The 20,552-nt window shown below is 39.7% G+C and overlaps 1 protein-coding gene across 1 annotated transcript; it reads left to right on the top strand.

The window, feature by feature from the left end:
• The first annotated feature begins 322 nt into the window (after positions 1-322).
• PTN (pleiotrophin) lies at positions 323-15,070 on the top strand. Its single transcript, XM_009079299.1, has 4 exons — positions 323-446; positions 1,763-1,936; positions 2,926-3,087; positions 14,885-15,070. Exons 1-4 carry the CDS (start codon positions 338-340, stop codon positions 14,935-14,937), a joined length of 498 nt encoding a protein of 165 aa, XP_009077547.1. The 5' UTR covers positions 323-337; the 3' UTR covers positions 14,938-15,070.
• The last annotated feature ends 5,482 nt before the right edge of the window (positions 15,071-20,552 follow it).

Here is a 20,552-nt window from a genome sequence, read left to right as displayed (position 1 = left end):
GTCAGGAAAGAAGAGGGAAGTTCCAGAGCAATCAGGATCCTTCATTCTCTGACAGGTTTCTAGAAGACTGCAATAGTTACAGAATTTGCTGTGGCAAAACTCATCCAATGACATCAGCAATGTAGAGCAGGGATTTGGTACACAGGCTGGAAAATACTGTCAAATCTCTGTATTCTCTCTGGAATGGAGATAATCACCCATTCTGCCAATAGCTGATTATGTTTGACCTGCTACTGTCTTTTGGCACTGAAGCAAGACTTCCCAAAATTGCTTTAGATGGAGTCCCACTTTTTGCAGTCTAATCAATCTTTTTTTTTTCTCTCTGTTGATCTCCAGAATGCAACACCAACTCCACCAACGTCGAATGTTCACAGCTGCCCTCCTGGCACTTGTTTTCATTCTGGCAGCTGTGAGTACTACCGAGGCTGGCAAAAAAGAGAAACCAGGTAAGGTCCAGTGTAATTCAGAGTTAATCTGAGATAGATTGCCTGTGTGAGAGAATGTCAAATGTTTCTGGTTTTGTTGTGAAATTCAGGTAATTTGACTTACAGGGGGGGGATTTGTGGCTGTGACATGTTGTTCTGTGTTAAATAGGAAAACAGAAAGTAGTTTCCATGAAAACTGGCAGCTTGACAGCCCCAGAGACTGGAGTTCTTAGTTTATCACACAGTCAGTATTGCAAGGCAGCTTAAAATTTGCTCTGGGAATAGTTTCATGCTTGACTTAGAGAGAACCAAACAGGAGTGATGAAAGAGCAGTTATCACGTCGCTTGTTCAGTGTTGTATATGACAGATCTACGACAATGCTGTGTGATGTGGAAATCCTCGGACAAAGAATTGAACTAACTCACTGTTGCACACAGACAGCCCAGACATCCAGTGGTAATTGCTTTCTGTCAATGATGAACTCAGACCTCATTACAGGAAAGACAAGCCTGGGGTGGAAAACTCATATCTGTCAAACCCAGTTTTGACATTTTTTAAGGAACATATTTTTGGTGGTTTTCTTAAGGTCTTATTATTTACAGGCTACTTACACTCTAGCAAATATGAACTGTAAGTCTATCAGAATTAGTGTTCCCGGTAAAAAAAAGGGGCTCTCTAACCATTGTGGCTGTATGGAAATAAGAGAATATGTGAATGTAAACATACAAGAGCTAGAAAGAAAATAATTTTATATAAGGTTATTTAAAGTTATTTATGATTTTTGGGGGAGGCTAAGTAATTTTTTTCTGTGAACCCTTGGGTTCGATAACATTGTTGTCTTTTCTCATCAGATCTGGGTTTAAGGATTCAAATGAAATCATGATCCTTATTTTGTCCCTGAGCAACAAACCCACCTGTATTAACAGCACTTCAAATACACTTCTCCACTTAGTTTATTCTTTGATTTTGGAGTTTTGGCCATATTCTGACTTGAAATGTGACATGGTATACCAAGTTGAAAGTTTGTGTTCCACCCTGGAGGTGCTCAAATCCTCTGACACATAACATCAACACATACCTTTCTAGTTGTATGATGTATAGGGCTTCAGTTGGAACTGGGAATATTTGTATGCCATAGGACTCAAAGAGGCTGACCTGTCTTTCCAGAACTGTGAAGAGGATGTCAGACCTTTAGCTTTTAAAGCAATTGTATTATGAGTATCTTTCTCATTCACCCTATCAGTTGCTGTGACTAGTTAAGTTTAAGAAACTTCCCCATAGGCTCTGAGTACTGACCAATTCTCTTGCTTGGGTTTGTTTTCTTGTCTTCATCCAGAGAAAAAGGCAAAGAAGTCTGACTGTGGGGAATGGCAGTGGAGTGTCTGTGTGCCCACCAGCGGTGACTGTGGCCTGGGGACACGTGAGGGCACTCGCACTGGAGCTGAGTGCAAACAAACCACCAAGACTCAGAAGTGCAAGATTCCCTGCAACTGGAAGAAGCAATTTGGAGGTAAGCACCACTCTTTTAAGGGATTTTCTTTGGGTTTTATTTAAGTATGGAGCAGGAAGACTGTATTTTTTGCTTAGTTCTGCAAAGATCTTGGTGAAGGGGTCAGTCCTATATTTCAAATTAATCAGAGCTAGAGCATGTAAGGCATCAGAAGACAGCTTTTTCAGGCAGAGTCCATAAATCCTATTTATTGTAAACTCAGTCTTTCAGCAGCATGTTGAAATCTGCTGTGGTGCTCACCCCTGTTTAAGGCCTATTATTAAGAGTAATTTTTAAGTTCACAGCTGTGAATCTCTGTGATGGTTATCACAGGTTTTATGTGACCTTGTGATGTGTGATATGGAGCATGGGTGGTTACCAGTATGTGCAGTAAAAGGAGTGGATGAAGACCAGTGTATTTCATCTTCAGTTCAGAAGGTTCATATGTAACAGTTCAGAAAGACCTGTCTTGGAAAACATGTCTGTCCAAGACTCTGATTACTCTTGCACACTTGGCTATTTTTCAGTAAACAGCTTGCACGACTTTGACATTGTGACCTTACCAACACAATCAGTGCTGCATTTCAGACTTGAGAAGTTTGTAGATGCACATACATTTTTGAAACTGTTTGAGCCTTATTTGGTAACCTTTGGCATCACACAAATGGAGAAACAGCCATATGAAATGTGGATGACATTTTCACTGCTGTTGCTTCTTTTTTCTTTATTGTTTATTGTTTATATTCATAGCTGAATGTATTTTCTTTTATATGACAAAAATGCAATATCCATGCAAAAGCAAGAGGATTAAATTTTAAAATACTGGGGAGGGGAAGACTGCAATTACCACAGCAAATAATCTTTCAAGTTTTCTTGATATTTTTTCCTCAGTTGAGCATCCTTTTGTCTGTGAGCACTGACTGTTGTGATATCCCATTAGACTCATAATATTTTTGTTTTCACACTCAGTCATTCTGTTTTAAAACTTGCCCTTTATTTACTCACTGCAGCGGAGTGCAAATACCAGTTCCAGGCCTGGGGGGAATGTGACTTGAATACTGCCTTGAAGACTCGAACTGGGAACCTAAAGAGAGCCCTTCATAATGCTGACTGCCAGAAGACTGTCACAATCTCAAAGCCCTGTGGGAAGCTTACCAAACCCAAACCTCAAGGTAAATTCCATTTGCTGAAAGCTGCACACTAGTTCATTTAAATCACTGAATTTGTGATGTCTTGCATGCTTCAGCGGGAAATAGTTGTACAGGAGATTGCATTTTCATGGCCTTTCCTCAGTTCTGCACGGCTCCTATCTCTCAGCTGTCAGGCAGGCAATATTCCTGAGCTGTATACTCAAGGCTGTCTCACACACAAGAGGTAAGCTGAAGTTTAGAGCATGAATTTTAACTTTAGACCACCTGCTACCAGTTTGCTACGTGGTTAGACTTCCAGAGTAGAGATTCTTTTCATAACTCACCTGTTGATGGGACCAGACCAATAATAGCATGAAAAAATATCCTTCAACTATACATTTTTTAATGTAGGTTTTGTTTAGTATTCCATAATGACTAGCTGGAAAAAGAACTGCTTTCCTTTTGTACAAGTAGGTTTGAAAGGACATTCTGCTCACTGCATGCTGAAATATGTAAATGTTCTGCACCCTTGGGGTTGTTTATTTTTTATTCAAACATAGCAGGAAGGAGAGTAGAGAATGTATATGTCTTATTTAAGTGTGACCAACAGTGTAATTCCTATTACACAGAAAGAGATATGCCTTGCATTTGTGTTTCCAGGTGTCCCTTAGATGAACTTTTCTTTCTATTCATTAAAGCCCTTTAATGTACTGTTTTGTTGGAGTAGCAGGTGTTGGGTGTGTAGGATGATTTATAGTGGGAGCTAAAACTGTGAGATCTTGTTTGAGCTGCAAAAGTAATGGGTTTTAAGTGGATTATACAGCTATGCTACCCTGACATTTGTTTGCTTAAAGCAGCAGGTTTAACAGATTCCAGGCTCTGAATACTTGGATAATAATATAGATAAATGTGATTAGGTGTGACAGGTGCACCTGGGACAAGCAATTTTCAAATTGTGGCTGGTGGTGCACCATTGATCTGAGTACCTGCAGGTGGCTTGCTCTGCTTGTGCAGCCAGAGAGATGCTTGATGAGATTTCCAGTGCTTTCTGTGTGTGTCCATTCATCTGCTTTGCAGTCAGTGTGGCTATACCTGATTTTCCTTGCACACCATCCATGGAGTTATCAGATGATTCTTAAACCTGCATAGATAGTGACAGGCTGTGCAGCAGAAAGGATACACCTAAGTTTTCAGAGACCAGCTGACTTGGTTGAGTTGGTATCAAAAAACATCATTTGTGAGTGGAAGTGTTTGGGTGGGAATGCAGGAAAGGGCTTTGAGATGTTTAATTTGATTGCTTAACAGTTTGTGGGGAAGGACTTTTTTTCATGTTTTGGGGGTTTGGGTTGTTTTGGGGTTTTTTAGTAAGTTTCCATGCCTAAGTGGCATCTGGGAGTTTATTGAATGAAGCTTCCTACTGTGCTGCCAGAAGGTCTCTGCTGCTCAAGCCATGTGTACCTCTCTGCTTTGTCTTGCTCCCACTGAGGCAATATATTCTATCAATGCCTGTCAGAGGAGGGGACAGGAAGACAAAGCAGAGCACTGATGCAGCATTGTTTGGTCAGAGCAGTGCTGTTGGGTGGCACAAGCTCGTTTTCAAGTTAAGGTTTTAAAGGCAGAGTTTGAGAAATTGCTGGATTGGAGTTAACTTTAACTGACTCTAGATATGAGTGAGTCACATCTGAGACTGAAACTCAGTTTGGGACTGACTGTAGCTAACAGTTATGGGGTTGACTTAATTAGGAAACCTGTCTGCATTTGATTTGAAGGAATGCAAAAGAAGAAACAGGTACAAGTGTAGGGTTTTGATCATCATAACCGTGGACAGAAGTTCTGCTCTCCTGATTTGCGTTAGAAATCTCATGGCATCTTCCTGCATGCCACCTGCTCATTCATCTGCTCTTGGCATTAGTAGGGGCAGCATGCGTGGCAGTCACACACAAACAGCCTGCCTGGGCTCTGAGCTAAGGCCATATTGCAGATCTGTGGGTATAACTGCATAGGAGCTACAGTGGATAGTGTGTTGGCACCAGTAGCAGGAAGTCGAGTAAGAAATTAGGTCAAGCAGATTAGTACTGTGTGAAATGTTCTGCCCTAGTGAACTTTATTTCTGAGTTAAAAATCGGAGTGCTGACATGTTGGCTGGAATGAAAGTATATGTTTTCTTCCTGAGGTGAAGGAAATTACAGGTTGGAAGTAAGTCCTCACCCACAACTAGATAAAAGAAAAACATTAAGCTGCATTCAATCTTTAGCTAGAACTTTAATGAATTTCCTTCTTTGGGGATGAGAAGAACTGTATTATTGCCTGAGCACTTGGAATGAACTGCAGGTATATATATTAGTCTCCTTTTCACCCATAGCTTTGCATCAGTGTCTCAAGACTACAAGAGAAAAAGCCTATGATACATTATTTGGAAGCAGCATGTTTTTTTCTGAGGCATAATGCTGCAAAAGCTCTGTGTTGATATGCAGCTAGATCTGCAAATGCTGGGCAAGTGCAGTCCTTTCCTATGGTGACTGCCTGGGGTAGCAGGGTGGTGGCTTTCTGCCATTTGGGAGCTCTGGCAGCAGAGCAACAAGTCAGCAGCTTGTCGGTTACAGGAGTCTGTTCCACCACTGAATGGTTACCTTTCTGACTGGTGTAAGCTTCAAGAGCTGCACCAATGAATACATCTCTGACAGCAGCAGGTTGAGAGTACCAAAAGCAGATGTGAACTGACTGAGAATATTGCATTGAAAAATACCAGTGTATTCAGAGAAAGATGTTGTTTTCATGGTTTTCCTAAGTTTCCTGTGTGCTGAAATTTTTATTCTATGAGGTTGTGTTTGTAGTCTCTCCATTATACCACTTTTTGTTTTATATTGCAAATGAGGTGAGTAAAAGCCCATACTTATCTTCTCCAATCAATGGTAGTTTTATACACCTTCTGTTACATTTTGTCACTTGTCACCTTCTAAAGCTAAAACCTCTGTCATAAGTATTTCTTTGTAGAACATTAAGAATACTCACTACTGGACTTAGCTAAATTCCTCATATTATTGCAAAAAACTTTTTGTGATGAAGAGACTGGACCGGACACAGTAGTCCAAGCCTCTGTCATAAGTATTTCTTTGTAGAACATTAAGAATACTCACTACTGGACTTAGCTAAATTCCTCATATTATTGCAAAAAACTTTTTGTGATGAAGAGACTGGACCAGACACAGTATTCCAAGTATGTCCTCCACAGTTCTGTGTTGAAAAAGAAAATATAATTGCAATACTGCTCTTATTGTTCATTTTACCTGTTAAATAAGCTAAATCTGATTTTAATTTTGTTCGCCGCTTGCATGTGGCATAGATATCTCTATCTGAGGCCTTCACAATTTTCCCTAATTCTTATTATTTTTTAAAAACTAATTAATGTGATGAGTTAAGAACCTCAGAAAGTGTGTGGATAAGACAGGTTATTTTGTCTAGGCCTGAACAATGAAGTGTTGCATATCAAATTTCACCTGACATATTTCCTTGATGTGACTTGGTGTCTGAATTTCCACCTCACCTCTGTTCTTTGAGAAAAATACAAATAGCTTATCTTACCTGTAGGTGCTTACCCACCTTTCCAGCTCATGAGCATACAGCAACTTTGCTGTAGGATGAATCAGTGTCTCTCTTCCCTCACATAATAATTTTCCAAATGACTTTTCAAAGGAGCCTGACATATTTCCTTGATGTGACTTGGTGTCTGAATTTCCACCTCACCTCTGTTCTTTGAGAAAAATACAAATAGCTTATCTTACCTGTAGGTGCTTACCCACCTTTCCAGCTCATGAGCATACAGCAACTTTGCTGTAGGATGAATCAGTGTCTCTCTTCCCTCACATAATAATTTTCCAAATGACTTTTCAAAGGAGTTTATTTGTACATAATAATTTTCCAAATGACTTTTCATAGGAGTTTGTTTTATTTGTAGCAGAAATGAAGATTATACCTGCAGAAAATTACCAAGGGTTATCATTTTGCAGATTTGTTCATAAAAGCAGTGTTTGGTTTGCCAGGAATGTCTATGAGCTGTGGCAAAACTTGTTCTAAATTAAACCAGGAAATACTCAGGAACCTTAGGAATCAATGCCTTCTTCATAAACTGGTGACCTAAGTATTGTTATAGATTTGTTTTATTGTTAGTCAGCATTCATGGAAAAGCCTTAAAATGTTTTTGAAGCACTCCTCATTATTTTGAAACTAAAAAAAGAAATAATATATTTTCTTCTTATTAACAACTGCTCTCTCTCAGTACTTTATTCTCCTGAGCAGCTGACTATGGATTAGAGTCTATGACACTTGGACATATTGGAGCTCAAGCTCTTTGCTTGCAAGAGGAGAATTATTAGAGAAATTCTGCTGAATATTGAATTTAAGGGTGAGAGCAGATGACGGAGGAGGAATTTGAATTTTGTCTGGATTTCTGACTAATTCTTTTCTCCAAAGCTTTGCTCAGGTGTTCTCAGATTGGAAGACAGTAGCTTGGTCCTGGGTTGCTGTGCTAAAATGTAGTTAACACAGGATGAAAAACATCTTTCGTTCTTTAGGATTGTGCATTCAGCAATGTGACAGTGATATCCCAGGCACCATGATTTGTGTATTTAGTACAAAAATGAGGTCATGAGAAAGCCTGTCACAATGTCTGGGAAGGATGAAAGGATAATTTTTATCACAAAATCCCAGTGGAGACAGCCACCTCTCATCTAGCACACTCAATTGCATATTCTAATCAGTGTCTGCAAGGCTGGGGATGTTCAAGCCCTCCCTAAACTAACTTGACAGATGTGAAAGACTCAAGCACTTCTGTCGAGTGGCTGCTCTAATGGCCAACTTGCACTGAAGAGCACAAAACACTTCCGACATACTCCATCTGGCCTCCTTCATGGCCACCCAAACTTGATTGATGGTTGTTCAGATCCCAGCCAGCCAGAAAGTAGAAGAATGGAGTATTGTCAGGATTCAGGAAACATTTTGCTTTAACTGCTAAGAGAGGAGGAATTTATTTTCATTGAGCTGGGTTGCCTGATAAGCTTTATTTCTTTTTAAACTCTTTCTGTCACTCTCATTCTTTCTCTCTCTGTCCCCATAACTCTTTTTTCTTCTGAAAAACATAAAATTAAATAGACTTAGCAGTCTGGCTGCCCTTTCTGCAATGTACCCTTCATTTTCTGTATTATGCTTCTTTCTGATAACTTTTTCACCTGGCTGTATTTGGTTCTTTTTAATAAATCTCCCTTCCCAAATTGTTATCAATTTGCAGTATATCTAATCTATGAGTCACTTTATCCTGGCTCAGCTCAGTCCTTGCCACACAGAAAAAGAATTCCAGCTAAGGTTGGCAAACATTAACTCTGCTTACACCACTGTTGTCTTTAATAATTGGGGTGCCATCCAAAGATCAAATCCTCCAACACACTTTGTTTGGAAAGATTTCCCATATGAAGGCAAAACCTGAGTTGTTAATGGCTGTAATCTCTTTAGTGTAATTCAGATCAGGTGCAGTATTTGAGAGCCTAGCAAGGTGTCAGTACAATTCCTGGTGTTTGGCACAGTGTCTGTGCTCCTACAGTGGAGAAATGGCTTCACTTTGTGTGTTCTAAATAATCTCATATTATTTGAAGAGTTTTACTTAAGAGTTTAGCTAAATATCAATAATCTGCCCTACGTTGTTTCTTTTATATATCAATATTTGCAGGCAGCAGTTAGCTAATCCTCCTATCGCTCCTTGGAGCTCACAAAGTCCAATTTAAAGAAAAGTAGTAATTCAGAGTCAGAAAGGTTAAATCATTTTCCAGATTGACACAGAATTTAGTGACAGGTTCAGGCACGCAGCTAGGAGCTTCTGAGTCTTGTCTCTGTGCTCTGACTAGTAGCTGCTACTCCATTTTATCTTAGTCTGCAATGACAATTATCAGAATGTGACAACTGACCTCAAGGTAAGTGTCTGAACTTCAGTCTTTAGTTATGGTCTTCGGTTTTGATGTTGGTAATCTCAGTGGACTTGAGATGGTGTTTCACACTGTCTTACCTTGGGTCTTCTTAGGGAGCTTCATGTCAAAACATAGAGATGGACTTCTGTTAATGAGCAGGTGTATCCCTGCTCTTACTTTGGTGCCAGGAGCAGAAACAGCATGTGTTTTTTGAACACTCCAGTGGTGGATTTCTACCTGCAGAGAGGACATCTTACTTGCAGTGTTCTGCCAGGACAGACTGACCGTGCTGTGACAGGATGACTTGGCTGCTGGTTGTTGCAAGGAGCTGACAGTGGTGTAGTATGAGTGAATTGTTCTCCTGAGCTATTCGTTGCTCAGACAAACTGGGTGCTGCACTGACAAAACTGGACCACTGCATTTTGGATGTCAGACAAGCTGCTTTTTCTGGGGTGCTCTCCCTCAGCTTTGCCTTTGTGCAACAACAAAATGTCTGCTTCTGAAAAGCAGCTGAAGGGGACACAGAATGTGAAGAAATGATTTGTTAAGACTGATTTCCTTTTGTTTGAAAGATGCTGGTGTCTCCTGTTTTGGCTTCAGAGTTGTGCTGTATCTCCCTCTGTAGGTTTTAGAATTCCCCGTCTTTAATGTAACTCATTAGTCGTGCAGACATGCAGCTAGTGTAATAATTAGTATTACAGGAGGCAGAATAATAAGATCTGCTCAAACTAATTAGATATAAAAATGAGGGATTTTCTCATATTAGGAAACAGCTGTGATAGTTAAAGAAAAATCTGAAACGCAAAACTGGGAGGTATTTTTCTTGTTCTAGTGGGTGAGACAGGTTTATTGAAGAATGGCCTCTGGCACTGACCAGGAGCCTGCAGGGAAGTACAGTGATCTGAGCTTTGTGAGGCAGGACACTGGCAGTGGATGCCCAGTGGGAACAGCATAGCTGGCTGTTATTATTGTTGCTATCATCATGATTATTTGTATTGCATGAGTGCCCAGAGGCCTCAGCTGAAAAAGGGTGCCATTGTACTAAGCAGTGCATAAACATTGTGAGAAACAGTTTTGTCATGAATAATTTATGCCTTATGGTGTTGGGAAATGTGAAAAACTGAGAGAAGGAACAGTGGTCCAGTGGGGTGAGCCTGCGTAGTAAACGCTCAGTTATGTTTCCCTGTGTCCTTTGCTAGTCCGAGGACAAGGCTTGTGTTTCAAGATGAAGTAAAACTCACTGGAAACCTTTGGCTCTGAGACACAGCCCTGTGATTTGGCTCCTTGATGTTATAACATGAGGAAATATGATTTTTCTCAATTTAAGTGGGAACGAGAGTAAGGCATATAAGAAAAATAAAACACAATGGTGCTTACATTGTGGACCAGCCTCCTGCAGCTTGTAAGCTGCCACTGCAGCCTACAACTAATAAAGTTTCAATGCCTTTTTAATGGTGTTTTTTCTGTTTCCATTTCCTTATGTTTCTTGGAGGCTCTGCACTGTAGTCTCCCTTGAGACTGCTTTTGTACCTTTGAAATATTATACTATTTGGATAATATTATACTATTTGGATTTGAATTCCTCGACAGATCATAACATAATATCAATTTGATTGACACAACCCTAATTCCAGGGAGCAGAAAATACACGTAGGAGAGGGCTAAAAAGAATTTTAAAAAGAAGAAAAAGAAGTATTTTTCATTTTTTAGCTGTTCTGCAGCTTTTACAGGTGTCTTGAAAAGAAAAGCATTGGGAAGTTTCATGGGAAACCTAAGCCTCCATGTTTCCTGAACCCCTGGTTTGTATTTCAGATTAGTTTTTTTCTATGCTGCCCCAAAAGATGAAAAACTGGATTGGACAAATTCCTGTTTAATCCTGTTGTACCTGCAGGAGTTGCTTTTATGCTTTAATACAGACCTTTGTGGGTGAAAGTTTAAATAGCCTTGTGTGTGCCAATTCTGTTACATGCTCATTGTCTCACTTTCCTGGCTTGCCAGAGCAGCCCAGCCTCCTTGGCATTAGTTAGTGCCCTTGAGCCATGAAAATGCCTGAAGCTGTGGGATTTGCTGTGATAAAAGATATGCCTTCAGCAAATGTTTACACTCATTACTGTTCCCAGCAGTGAAACAGAGAGAAAGCCCTGTTCCTTCCTTTCTTTCTTTTCCTTTTCTACTTCTTCACTTCCTTTCCTTTCAAGCATTCTTTTTTCCCCCTCCTTTATCCCTCCATCTCATTTTCCACATTGCCATCTCTCTATCTTTTCTTCTATCTGTGCTTACTGCAAAACTTTTGCAATCGACTCAGCAGACTGTGGAGCACTGATCAAAGCCAAACCCATGTCCCATGCCCCGAGGGTAGATCTCATCTGGGGCAGATGCAGAAAGCACAACTGAGAAGTGCACGTGCCTGGTTTTCAAAAATTAACTAAAAAAAATAGGGTCCTATTCGCACTGCACCGCAAATAACTTTCTGTTAAAGAACTATTTATATATAATATTTATATACTTATATATTTCACCCATCTCAGCTTGACATATAAACTGCCTCAATGTGTGATCTTTTTGCTGTACAGGTATATGCTAAACCCCAAATGGATTATTAATACTTTCTATTTCCATCAGTCTCCTGCAGATGTGTGAATACAGAGAGTTAACACTGGGTGTATCAGTCTGTGCCTGCACCTGTCTTGTTGGCATTAAGAGGGATCTTGTGTACAGCATAGACAGAGAGAGGGCTGAAGAGCCAGCTGGGACTGCATCCCTCCTGTGCTGAGCACAGAACATGACAAAGAACAGCAAGAAAGTCCATACCCTACAAAAGCAGCAGTACAAATGTACCTGAGGCAGATGAGAAGAAGCCCACAGGGGCAAAGTGAGTTACTTCTGGAAATCACCTTCCAGTTAGCCAGATACCTTCAGTAGTCTCCAGATGCAAAACAGGCTTGGCTTGAAAAGTTTATCCACTGCTGTCTTCTGAATACTTACTCTTAAGATCTTAGATACATGTGACCTAGACATAAAGAAAATCAGATGAAACTTTTGTGTTCTTTGCCTTTGGGCTATTAGGCCATCTAGCAAAATCAGGAAATGCATATGCCTTTGTGGTCTTTTGTGTGCTTGTGCCTAGGCAATTTTCTCCCAAACAACTGAATGAAGGGAATCACTAACATTAAACCCCTCTGAATAGAATCCTTGGTTTCAACAAATTATCTCTTAAAAAATAGTTCCTTGTAATTCCTGACTAATTTAAGTAAGGATATTAAAGGAAAGGCTTTAAACAGCTTACATCTCTATATCAGATTCAAAAAATAGCTTCTGACTGCCTAAGATTGTTTCAGAGTTTTGTGGCTCATTTTAGAACAAATTGGAATACATAGATGCTGTATATAATACAGGAAAATAGGAAGAAAAGGAATTAGATGATCATGGAAGTTTCTCTTCCTCTACAAGAAAAGGAAATACCATATTTAAAAGGTATTTTAAAAATCCAGGAATTTGTTTCTACAATCATGGAAATCACAAGATAAAGTTTCTGTTCCTAGAGACCAATGTGAACCTCTTTAGGGTCAAGGGATAAAATCCTTGGCTTCACCAAAGTTGAGACTGCTCCCTTCCACATGGATTGGCATTTCACCCCCAAAGTTCAGAAGCTCACTGCACCCCGTGGTACCATTGTCCTGCACCACTATAGCAACCTGGTGCATTGGGAAATTTGCTCCAGTGGGAGGTAGAGAGGCCTTTCAAGAACATGCCTTCCTTTGTGCTTAGCAGCATTGAGTGCTAGTTCCTGGCAAAACTGTATTCTGAACAGCTGATGGTGAAATTGTTTTACTCTAACTTCCCATCAGCACAGCTTTTGCTATTTTGGATGATTCATATAGCTTTTGGGGACATGACTGACTTTTATATACAGCAGTGCCATGAGTGAATTGTTACCTTCTTTTCAACAAATGAAAATAAATACCTGCAAATCTCAGCTTGCAAAGCTTGACTTCTATTAAAATGTAATTACCTTCCTTTTGTGCCTTATACATTGAGAGTGGCTTCAAATAGTGTGTGGCTCCTGTTCAACATAATTACTTTCATTTTTTGCTTGCATAGTAAGAGTGAGGCTCTGGAATAAAGATGACTATTTAAAGAGGACAGCTGCCATTCCCAATTGCATGGAGAATGTTCTCCTTATCAAATTAATTTGTTTACTCATTAAGATCCTGACTAGAATTTTTGTTGCTGGTCATTGTGGGCCCGCAGAATTGGGTCCAGTGATAATCCATGACCACACATTTTTTAATCCTGTGGATAATTCTAAGGCATACAGCAATTCATAGAGTTATGCAGGTGATGAATGATTAGATAATCCAATGTCTGTGCACTGACTGTTTGGTCTTGCACATTTGTTTGGGTTTTTTTATCTTGCTGGAAATGTGCTGGTCCCAGGGAGGAGCAGAATGGCTGTGCAGTACTTGGTTGTTGCACCCTGAAGCAACTGTCAAGCATTTAGAATTTGCTCTTTACGTGTGCCCTGGTCCAAGATCCTGACTTCCACCTGAGCCAGAGCACTGCTAGGAAGCAGCTTAGTGGCTTAACTATCATAAAGGTTATCTCAGTGGGCACTGCTTGATGGGCTACTGCAATTTCTGATGGCATGCTGGGACCACATTATGATGCCTGGTAGGAAATGGCTATGAAGTGAAGGTCTTATATCCAATCTATACTAAAATGAATTGAATTTTGATAATTTTCATGTATGGAACAGGAAACTGAATGGGATTGTTGGCCACAGTGCACCTAGGGGATGTTGCCCACACTTAGCTGGTAGATGGCTACAGCTGGTGCTGGAGTCTGGGACTGTTGAGTTTTCATTGTACCCTCAACTAGTCAGCATTGTGAGTGCAATGTCAGAGCTAGCACTGCTGGTGGCTCTTTCAGCCAAGACTGGTCACACTGGGAAGGGTAGCACTGGCAGACCAAGTGATGAGATGATGTGGCTCCCTGTTTGGCTGTGTGAGCTGACCTGAGAGCATGTCATAAAAGTTGAAATTGCATTGTGGGTGAACAGAGATGAGGACAATAAAAGCCTGAATGGCATAAGTGCAAAGAGTGGTCTGAGCAGTGAGAAAACACAAGCAAAGTACATGTTAAAGCAACTTGATAGTTTGTATCTGTGCACATACTGTAGTCTGTAGCCTGATCATAATCAAAACAGGTAGAGTGTGGCTGTGAACAGACTTGTGCATGAATGTAGAACAGCAACAACAGCAGGTGCTCCATGATCCCTTCCTCATCCTATCAGTACAGCTGGCTAGACAGACCATGCTCTAATGACTCTAGGCCAAGCTTCTGTTGCCTCTCAAGTGTATTTGGGGTTTGTCCCAGACAAAAGGGAAAGGATTGGCAATGGAGGAGCTGAAGAAACAAGTGAGCTTTCACCATGCTCTGGAGTTGCTCTCATATTCAGAGAAAGCCAAAGACTAACAATGAAACAGAAAGGAAGCAAGGGAAGGGTATGTGTGTGGGTAGTGTGTGCAAAGCTTTCTTCCAGCTCTCCACTGAGCCATGACCCGGTTTCTCCAGGAGATGCCTGCTGTTTTCTTGTTTTCGAAGCAAGTTCCTGAGACAATGCTTTGCATGCCAAACAGGGTCAGCTGCTCAGATAGGAAGGGTTCTGAGCTGGACATGCAACCCCCTTTCCATCTTTAGTGCCTCAGCCTTTCCTGCTTTTTTCTTCTTTTCCTTCTGTTTTCCCTTTCTTTGCTCAAAATGAGGAAACGAAATTTGTTCTTATGTGCATAAACAAAACAAGGGGAACTTTCAGGGGTATTAAATGAAATTTATTGCAGTGTCTGCTAGACACTAATATTTTATTGTTATTGTTATCTTGGCAGAATCCAAGAAGAAGAAAAAGGAAGGCAAGAAACAAGAGAAGATGCTGGATTAATGGAGTCAGCTTGGGCAATGTTGGAAAGGGACATCAGCAAACATGATCAGTTAACAGTTTCATTTATATCTAGGCATTTTATCCTAAAATTATTTATAGCTTAATGGTACTATAGAAGGAAACAAGCAAACACGGAAAAAAATTCCTTTTTTTAAAAATTACTTTAGCATTTTTAATGTATAACCCTAACAACAATTTTTAGAGGCCTATAATAAAGGACTCCAAACTTATTGAGAAAATTATGTCTATTGTATATTGAACAATGTAGAGGTTTTTAAATTTTTTTTCAAGCCTCGCCATAGGTCTCAATCTCATAATTAATTCATGCAAGCAGAACCTGAACCTGTGTGGAGCTCTGCTGAAGCCAGTGGTACCCTGGGTGAACATAGGACTCTGGCTGGATGCTTTTATATGTAAGATTGGGGCCTAATATCTGAAAACACCTGAGGCTTGTTTCTTAAGTTCTTATTACATCTGCATACCTGTATGAAATTTTTTGTTTAGGGGGGCATTTTGGGGGTGTTTACTAAGTATGGAATTTTTTTGGATATGTGGTGAATGTTCATTCCAAAATGTCACCATCTCCAGGTAAAAAACAGTAACACTCCTTTCCTTGGCCATATTTTGGATGCTGGCAGTAAATCTGAAATCTTTCAACAATTGGACATAGAAGAGTCCTGGTTTTTCTTTATTTTTTAGCAATGATTTTTCAGCAATGATTTTTCCAAGTGGAAGGATAGCAAAACTTTCCATTTGTTCGCATATCATTTCTGGTAGATGGTAGTGTCCTCTGCTTTACCTATAAAAGCTGAAAAATATTTTATTTTATTTGTTTATTTGCCAGAAGGGAGAATATCCTTTTCATAAAAAATCCAGTTGAAATTGTTGTGATTCTGCCTGACCCAGCTCCCTTTTGTGTCAGTGGCAATCTTCCTGTTGATTTTAATGATAGCTGTTTGGAAAATACTATGTCTGGTGGGAAATAATAGGAGAAATCTATTTGGAAACTGCCAGAGGTCGTTTATTTTTTCAACCAAAAAAGGGACAATTTGCAGGACTTGAAACCAATAGGAATTAAATTAAGTTTTGTTTCTCTATTAATAAAGCAGAAGGGAAATATAAAGCCAGTACCTTTTGCTTTCTTTCATTTTTATATATGCAAAAAGGCCTTGGAAAAAAAGCTCAGTCAATATAAAAATAGTTATAAATTTTTTTAAATGGTCTGAAGGGGAAAAAGAAAGAAAAATTATAACTTGCTGGTTTTCAGTTTGTTCAGTTTTACCTAATTTAAATGATTCTGAGTCCCAAGAAAAGTTGCAAAACTGAAAAAAATTCTGGCAAAGGTCTGGTCTGTCCCAAGGTAAAGAATGTTTTGACATGCTAACTATGAACAGACCAACATTTTTAGAGGAAACGTAAGGGATTTTAGTGCCCAAATTAAACTCAAATACTTTGCTTCTAAATTCTAAATCTTGAAATTCAACAGCAAGAAATAAGCTTTGCCATTTTTGTTGGCTGCAGGCTTGCCTGCTGATCAAGAGGAATAGTTTCCTTTAGACTCCTGCATGGTACCCACTGACTTCAGTGAAGCTGCAGCAGTGTGTTCATCTGAGTAAATCACATTGTTCTCTTGGGATTAGTTTATAGACAAGCAGAAAGTCTTTTTCCAGACTAACATCACTCCCTTCTTCTATGCAAAAGATTTATAACAAATGCAGAGCTTGCCCTCTTTTCTCTAACATGGAGGCTGATCTGGACTCACAGTGAGGCAAGTGCTTCTGTAGATGCTCCCAAGCACTTGAAGCCAGCTAGCCAAGGCTGCACATAGCTCAAGGTAGACTAACCTCACAATTATTTTCCAGACACCTTGGGTGTGTTTTGCAGTCTGTGTTGATGTCCTTGTTATTTTGACTATGCTGTTAGACATACCTGAGCCCATGGTATAGTTTAAAATATCCCCCACATGTGGTGGATGTTCAATGACCAAATCTAAAATCCTAAAGGCTCATATTTGGGTGGTTCTGGGTGCTATTTGGTTTGTTCATGGTCTAATCAGGTCTACCTGTGTTTGTGCCTCAGACTTATCTAGTGGGTTGGTAGGTCTGATTGAAAGCAAAAGGAGAAAGAAACTTTTTCACTCACCAAAGGTTTGTCTGTCTAAATGCTGTATCAGTTCACTTAAAGTGGTTCAGCTTTGAGTGCAAACACTGTTGAACCATTGTCTTATGCTGGTTAATCTAGTCCATATTTCATAGGGAGCTGGCACGAATTGGGAATTATGCTGAGACCCACACTTTTTATTCTTTAGCAAACCTGAGATGTGACTTCTGATTTCCACCTCTGTAAGAAGAAAATAAATCACCCCATGTTTCCTCTGATGCCCTATGGCTCTTTTGATTAACTGCCCATCTGGCTTCTTAAAGGAACATTCCTAATAGTTTTTGAAGGAGGCCAGTCAAGTTCCTATGGTGGTATAAGGCCTTCATGGAGATAGTTTACAAAAAATAAACAAACAAAACAAAAAATACCATGTTAGGACCAGAAGAAAATGCAGTAGTCCTGGTAGCAAAGAGTGTGAAATAGGAGAACACTTCCTATGTACTACTCAGCCACATATGTTTAGATCTATATTGGCATCTTATTGATGACAGCAATGGGAGTCATGGTTTATAAACTTAAAACACAAAACATTTCTAGCAAACCAGCAAAAAACATTCTGTGGAAACTCTAGCGATGTGGGAGATGATAAAAGTAATTCATGACAGAACACAGGAAGATTGAATAGGTTGGATAGGTCAACTTTGAAAGGAGGTACCTGGTACCTAACAGGAGCTGTTGTTTCACTAGTGACATTATCAAGACAGCAAGAGGCAAGTATCTGAACAAAACCTCTTCCCACCCATCTTGCTCAGTTTTCACTTCAGTCATTCTGAAATTTCTCCTTATTTGCTTTCTAATCTTCTACTCTCCCTCCTTTGGGAGGGCAAAGTTGTCTGTCTGACTGTTCTGTGGGAGTGGCTACTTCAGATGAAATATGTGTTTACCCTCTTGGTGCTATCCTATTACAATGGAAAATGACTTAGCATAGATGTGTTACTTAGCTAGTTTAACTGACTGAAGCTTGTTTCACGAATGTCCCTCTCAAGGAGTGGTTTACATCTTCGTTTGCTACAGCTATAATATGCTATGGGGAGATGATAGAAATCCTCCAAATGACAGCCTTTTTCTGAGCACTCAAATCTCTTAAAAAAAGAGAGGGTGAGTTGCTGAACATCAGCTAAGGATGAGTCTGCATCCAGACTCTGAATTTGAGAAAGTTTAAACTTTGGAGAATTTGGGTATATCTCCCTTCCCTTTCTCCAGGTAGGCTGAGCCAATGCTTCCAAGTGGTTAGGCCTGTCTATGTCTTGATTCAAAACAACATTTGAGGATTGGGGCATTTTCTGACTTTGACATGTCTTCTGACAGAAGTGCCCATAGTGAAAGAGAATCATTGCTTCTCAGCCTGGCTTGTTTAACAGTCTATTAAAGTGCAGCAAAACTGCAGGGCAAGGCTCCAGGAAGGGAAAACATTTCTTGTACATGCAGGTAGATACTAAATTGTAATTTACTGATTCTCATCTTCTAATTCCATAATGTCATTGTGGACTGAACTCCTTTTCAGAGGAGAAAAATTAGAAGAAATTAAAGAATAATAATTATAAAATGTATCAACAGATAATGTTGGAGACTTTGCCAAGAAGAGACAAGTATGAAGTCAGGAGCATTTTATACCAACTTCTTTTGCATGCTCCTAGAGTACAGAAGGCAGAATTACTGGTCAGCACATTTGTTTTTATGCTTTCCTTGATTTGTGCCTTAATGAAAATTAATCAAATGGAGAGTGTTACAGAGGAATAAAGTCCCACTCCAAACTCAAAATAAAGTGTTCAATGGGAGGCAAAGTCAAAAGACTGTCTATTTTTTCCAGTTTAGGAGTGCAAGGTATGATCATATTGATAGGAGAAAACATAACATACTTTAACTCAGGTGTATATAAGCACTTGGCATTTGCCAGTAGACAATTCAAGAAAAATGATGGAGCATTAGGATTGAACTAAGGCAAAATGAATACCTAGGGAAGTTGTTTATGAAAATAGGCCTTATAGACCCCCTGAATCAAATGATGCTGCCAGCAGGGAGCATCTGAAGACAAGCCTTGTGTAGCATTCCCCCTTGTTTAATGAAATTCTTAATATATGATGAACTTCATCTGAGTTTTCTTATTCTAATGTCAGTGTTGAGGGTGGGACAAAAGCCAACCTGATTTTTCCTCAGTCTGGGAACTACAACAGCTTTAACAATGTAAGCTCACATTTTGACATGACACAATATTCTTTCATGTCTCCCAAATTCTTATAGGAAGGGGAAGTATTATGTCAATAGGGGTAGATATCTCATATTCAATCATTTTTATATCTCTAGGACAGCATTTCTGTGAACTTGTGACTGTGTTCTCTCCTTTGCAGAGACAGATTATACCTGTTGCCTGCTTTCCCCCATTCACCCATAATTTTGATAGCATTTGTTGGTTTTCTGTCAGTTCTGCTAAGGCACTCTACCATTCAGCCAAACTTTGGTGGATGTTTCTTTATCCTTGAGGGTATATTCTTCATTTCTTTGTGGATCATTGCTTAACAACCCCAACAAGCCCCTACCATCAGGTACTTCTCATTGTGTCCTTTTAAAATTAAAAGGCACAGTAGCAAGTTGTTAATCAGAAGATGGCAATGAACAAGAAAGTGTGAGAGCAAGCAAAGAGATACCCTGGATTCACTGGGAACATGGATTGCTGGTAAAACTTTTGTCATAGGGGCAAGACTTCCTAGGGGACAGAAAGGATAAATGATCATCTCAGAAATTAGAGACACTAATGCAGGAGTGTCTGCCCTCAAACAGAAAAACACTTTAGCTAGATAAATAGTAGCAAGAAGCTGCATCCTTTCCCATTGTCCTCTTTTACCATCAAATTCAAGGGAAGAAACATGGTGCATAGAGTTTCAGGGATAGTGAAAGTCTTGCCTGACTAAAGCAGAGCATTGAGAGTGTCTCTTCCACCCATGGGTGTTTGCATTTGGAGAAGGTGTAAGTAGCCTCATTCATAGCAGCATCAGACTTTGCTTTTGGACCAAAAGTAAACAATGCTGAAGTCTAACCATTTTCGTAATGTCTCCTTTATGCTACTCTTCAAAAACAGCTGTCTCTCTTGTAGCCTTGTCACTCTGACCTGATAAGAAATGAGATATTTCAAGAAAACCATGAGAATTCAACTATTATCACATTGGTGGGGCTGTACAATCCTTTAGCCCTTTCTGCAGTTAAATACGCAGTGTCTTGGGGTCCCAGATGGTTAAAAAAGTCAGTAGGTGTCTTCTAGACTTGAAATCACTTGGCTTTGAGTGACTTGTGTATAAAAGACTCTGTACCTACAGATTTTATTCCTTTCTTTAAAAACTCACAATAGTGAACAAACCCCACAACAAACCTGAAAGCATGTGTCCAGTGACTGATGAGGCAAAACAGAGTTTCAGAAGTATTTCCATTTCAGAAGGTCATTGAAAGTTAAAGACTGTACA

This window comes from Acanthisitta chloris, unplaced genomic scaffold (genome assembly GCF_000695815.1).
Source record: "Acanthisitta chloris isolate BGI_N310 unplaced genomic scaffold, ASM69581v1 scaffold11847, whole genome shotgun sequence".
Taxonomy (NCBI): Eukaryota; Metazoa; Chordata; class Aves; order Passeriformes; family Acanthisittidae; genus Acanthisitta; species Acanthisitta chloris.
The sequence above is the reverse complement of the archived record's forward strand: the minus strand, read 5'-3'. Positions and strand labels throughout refer to the sequence as shown.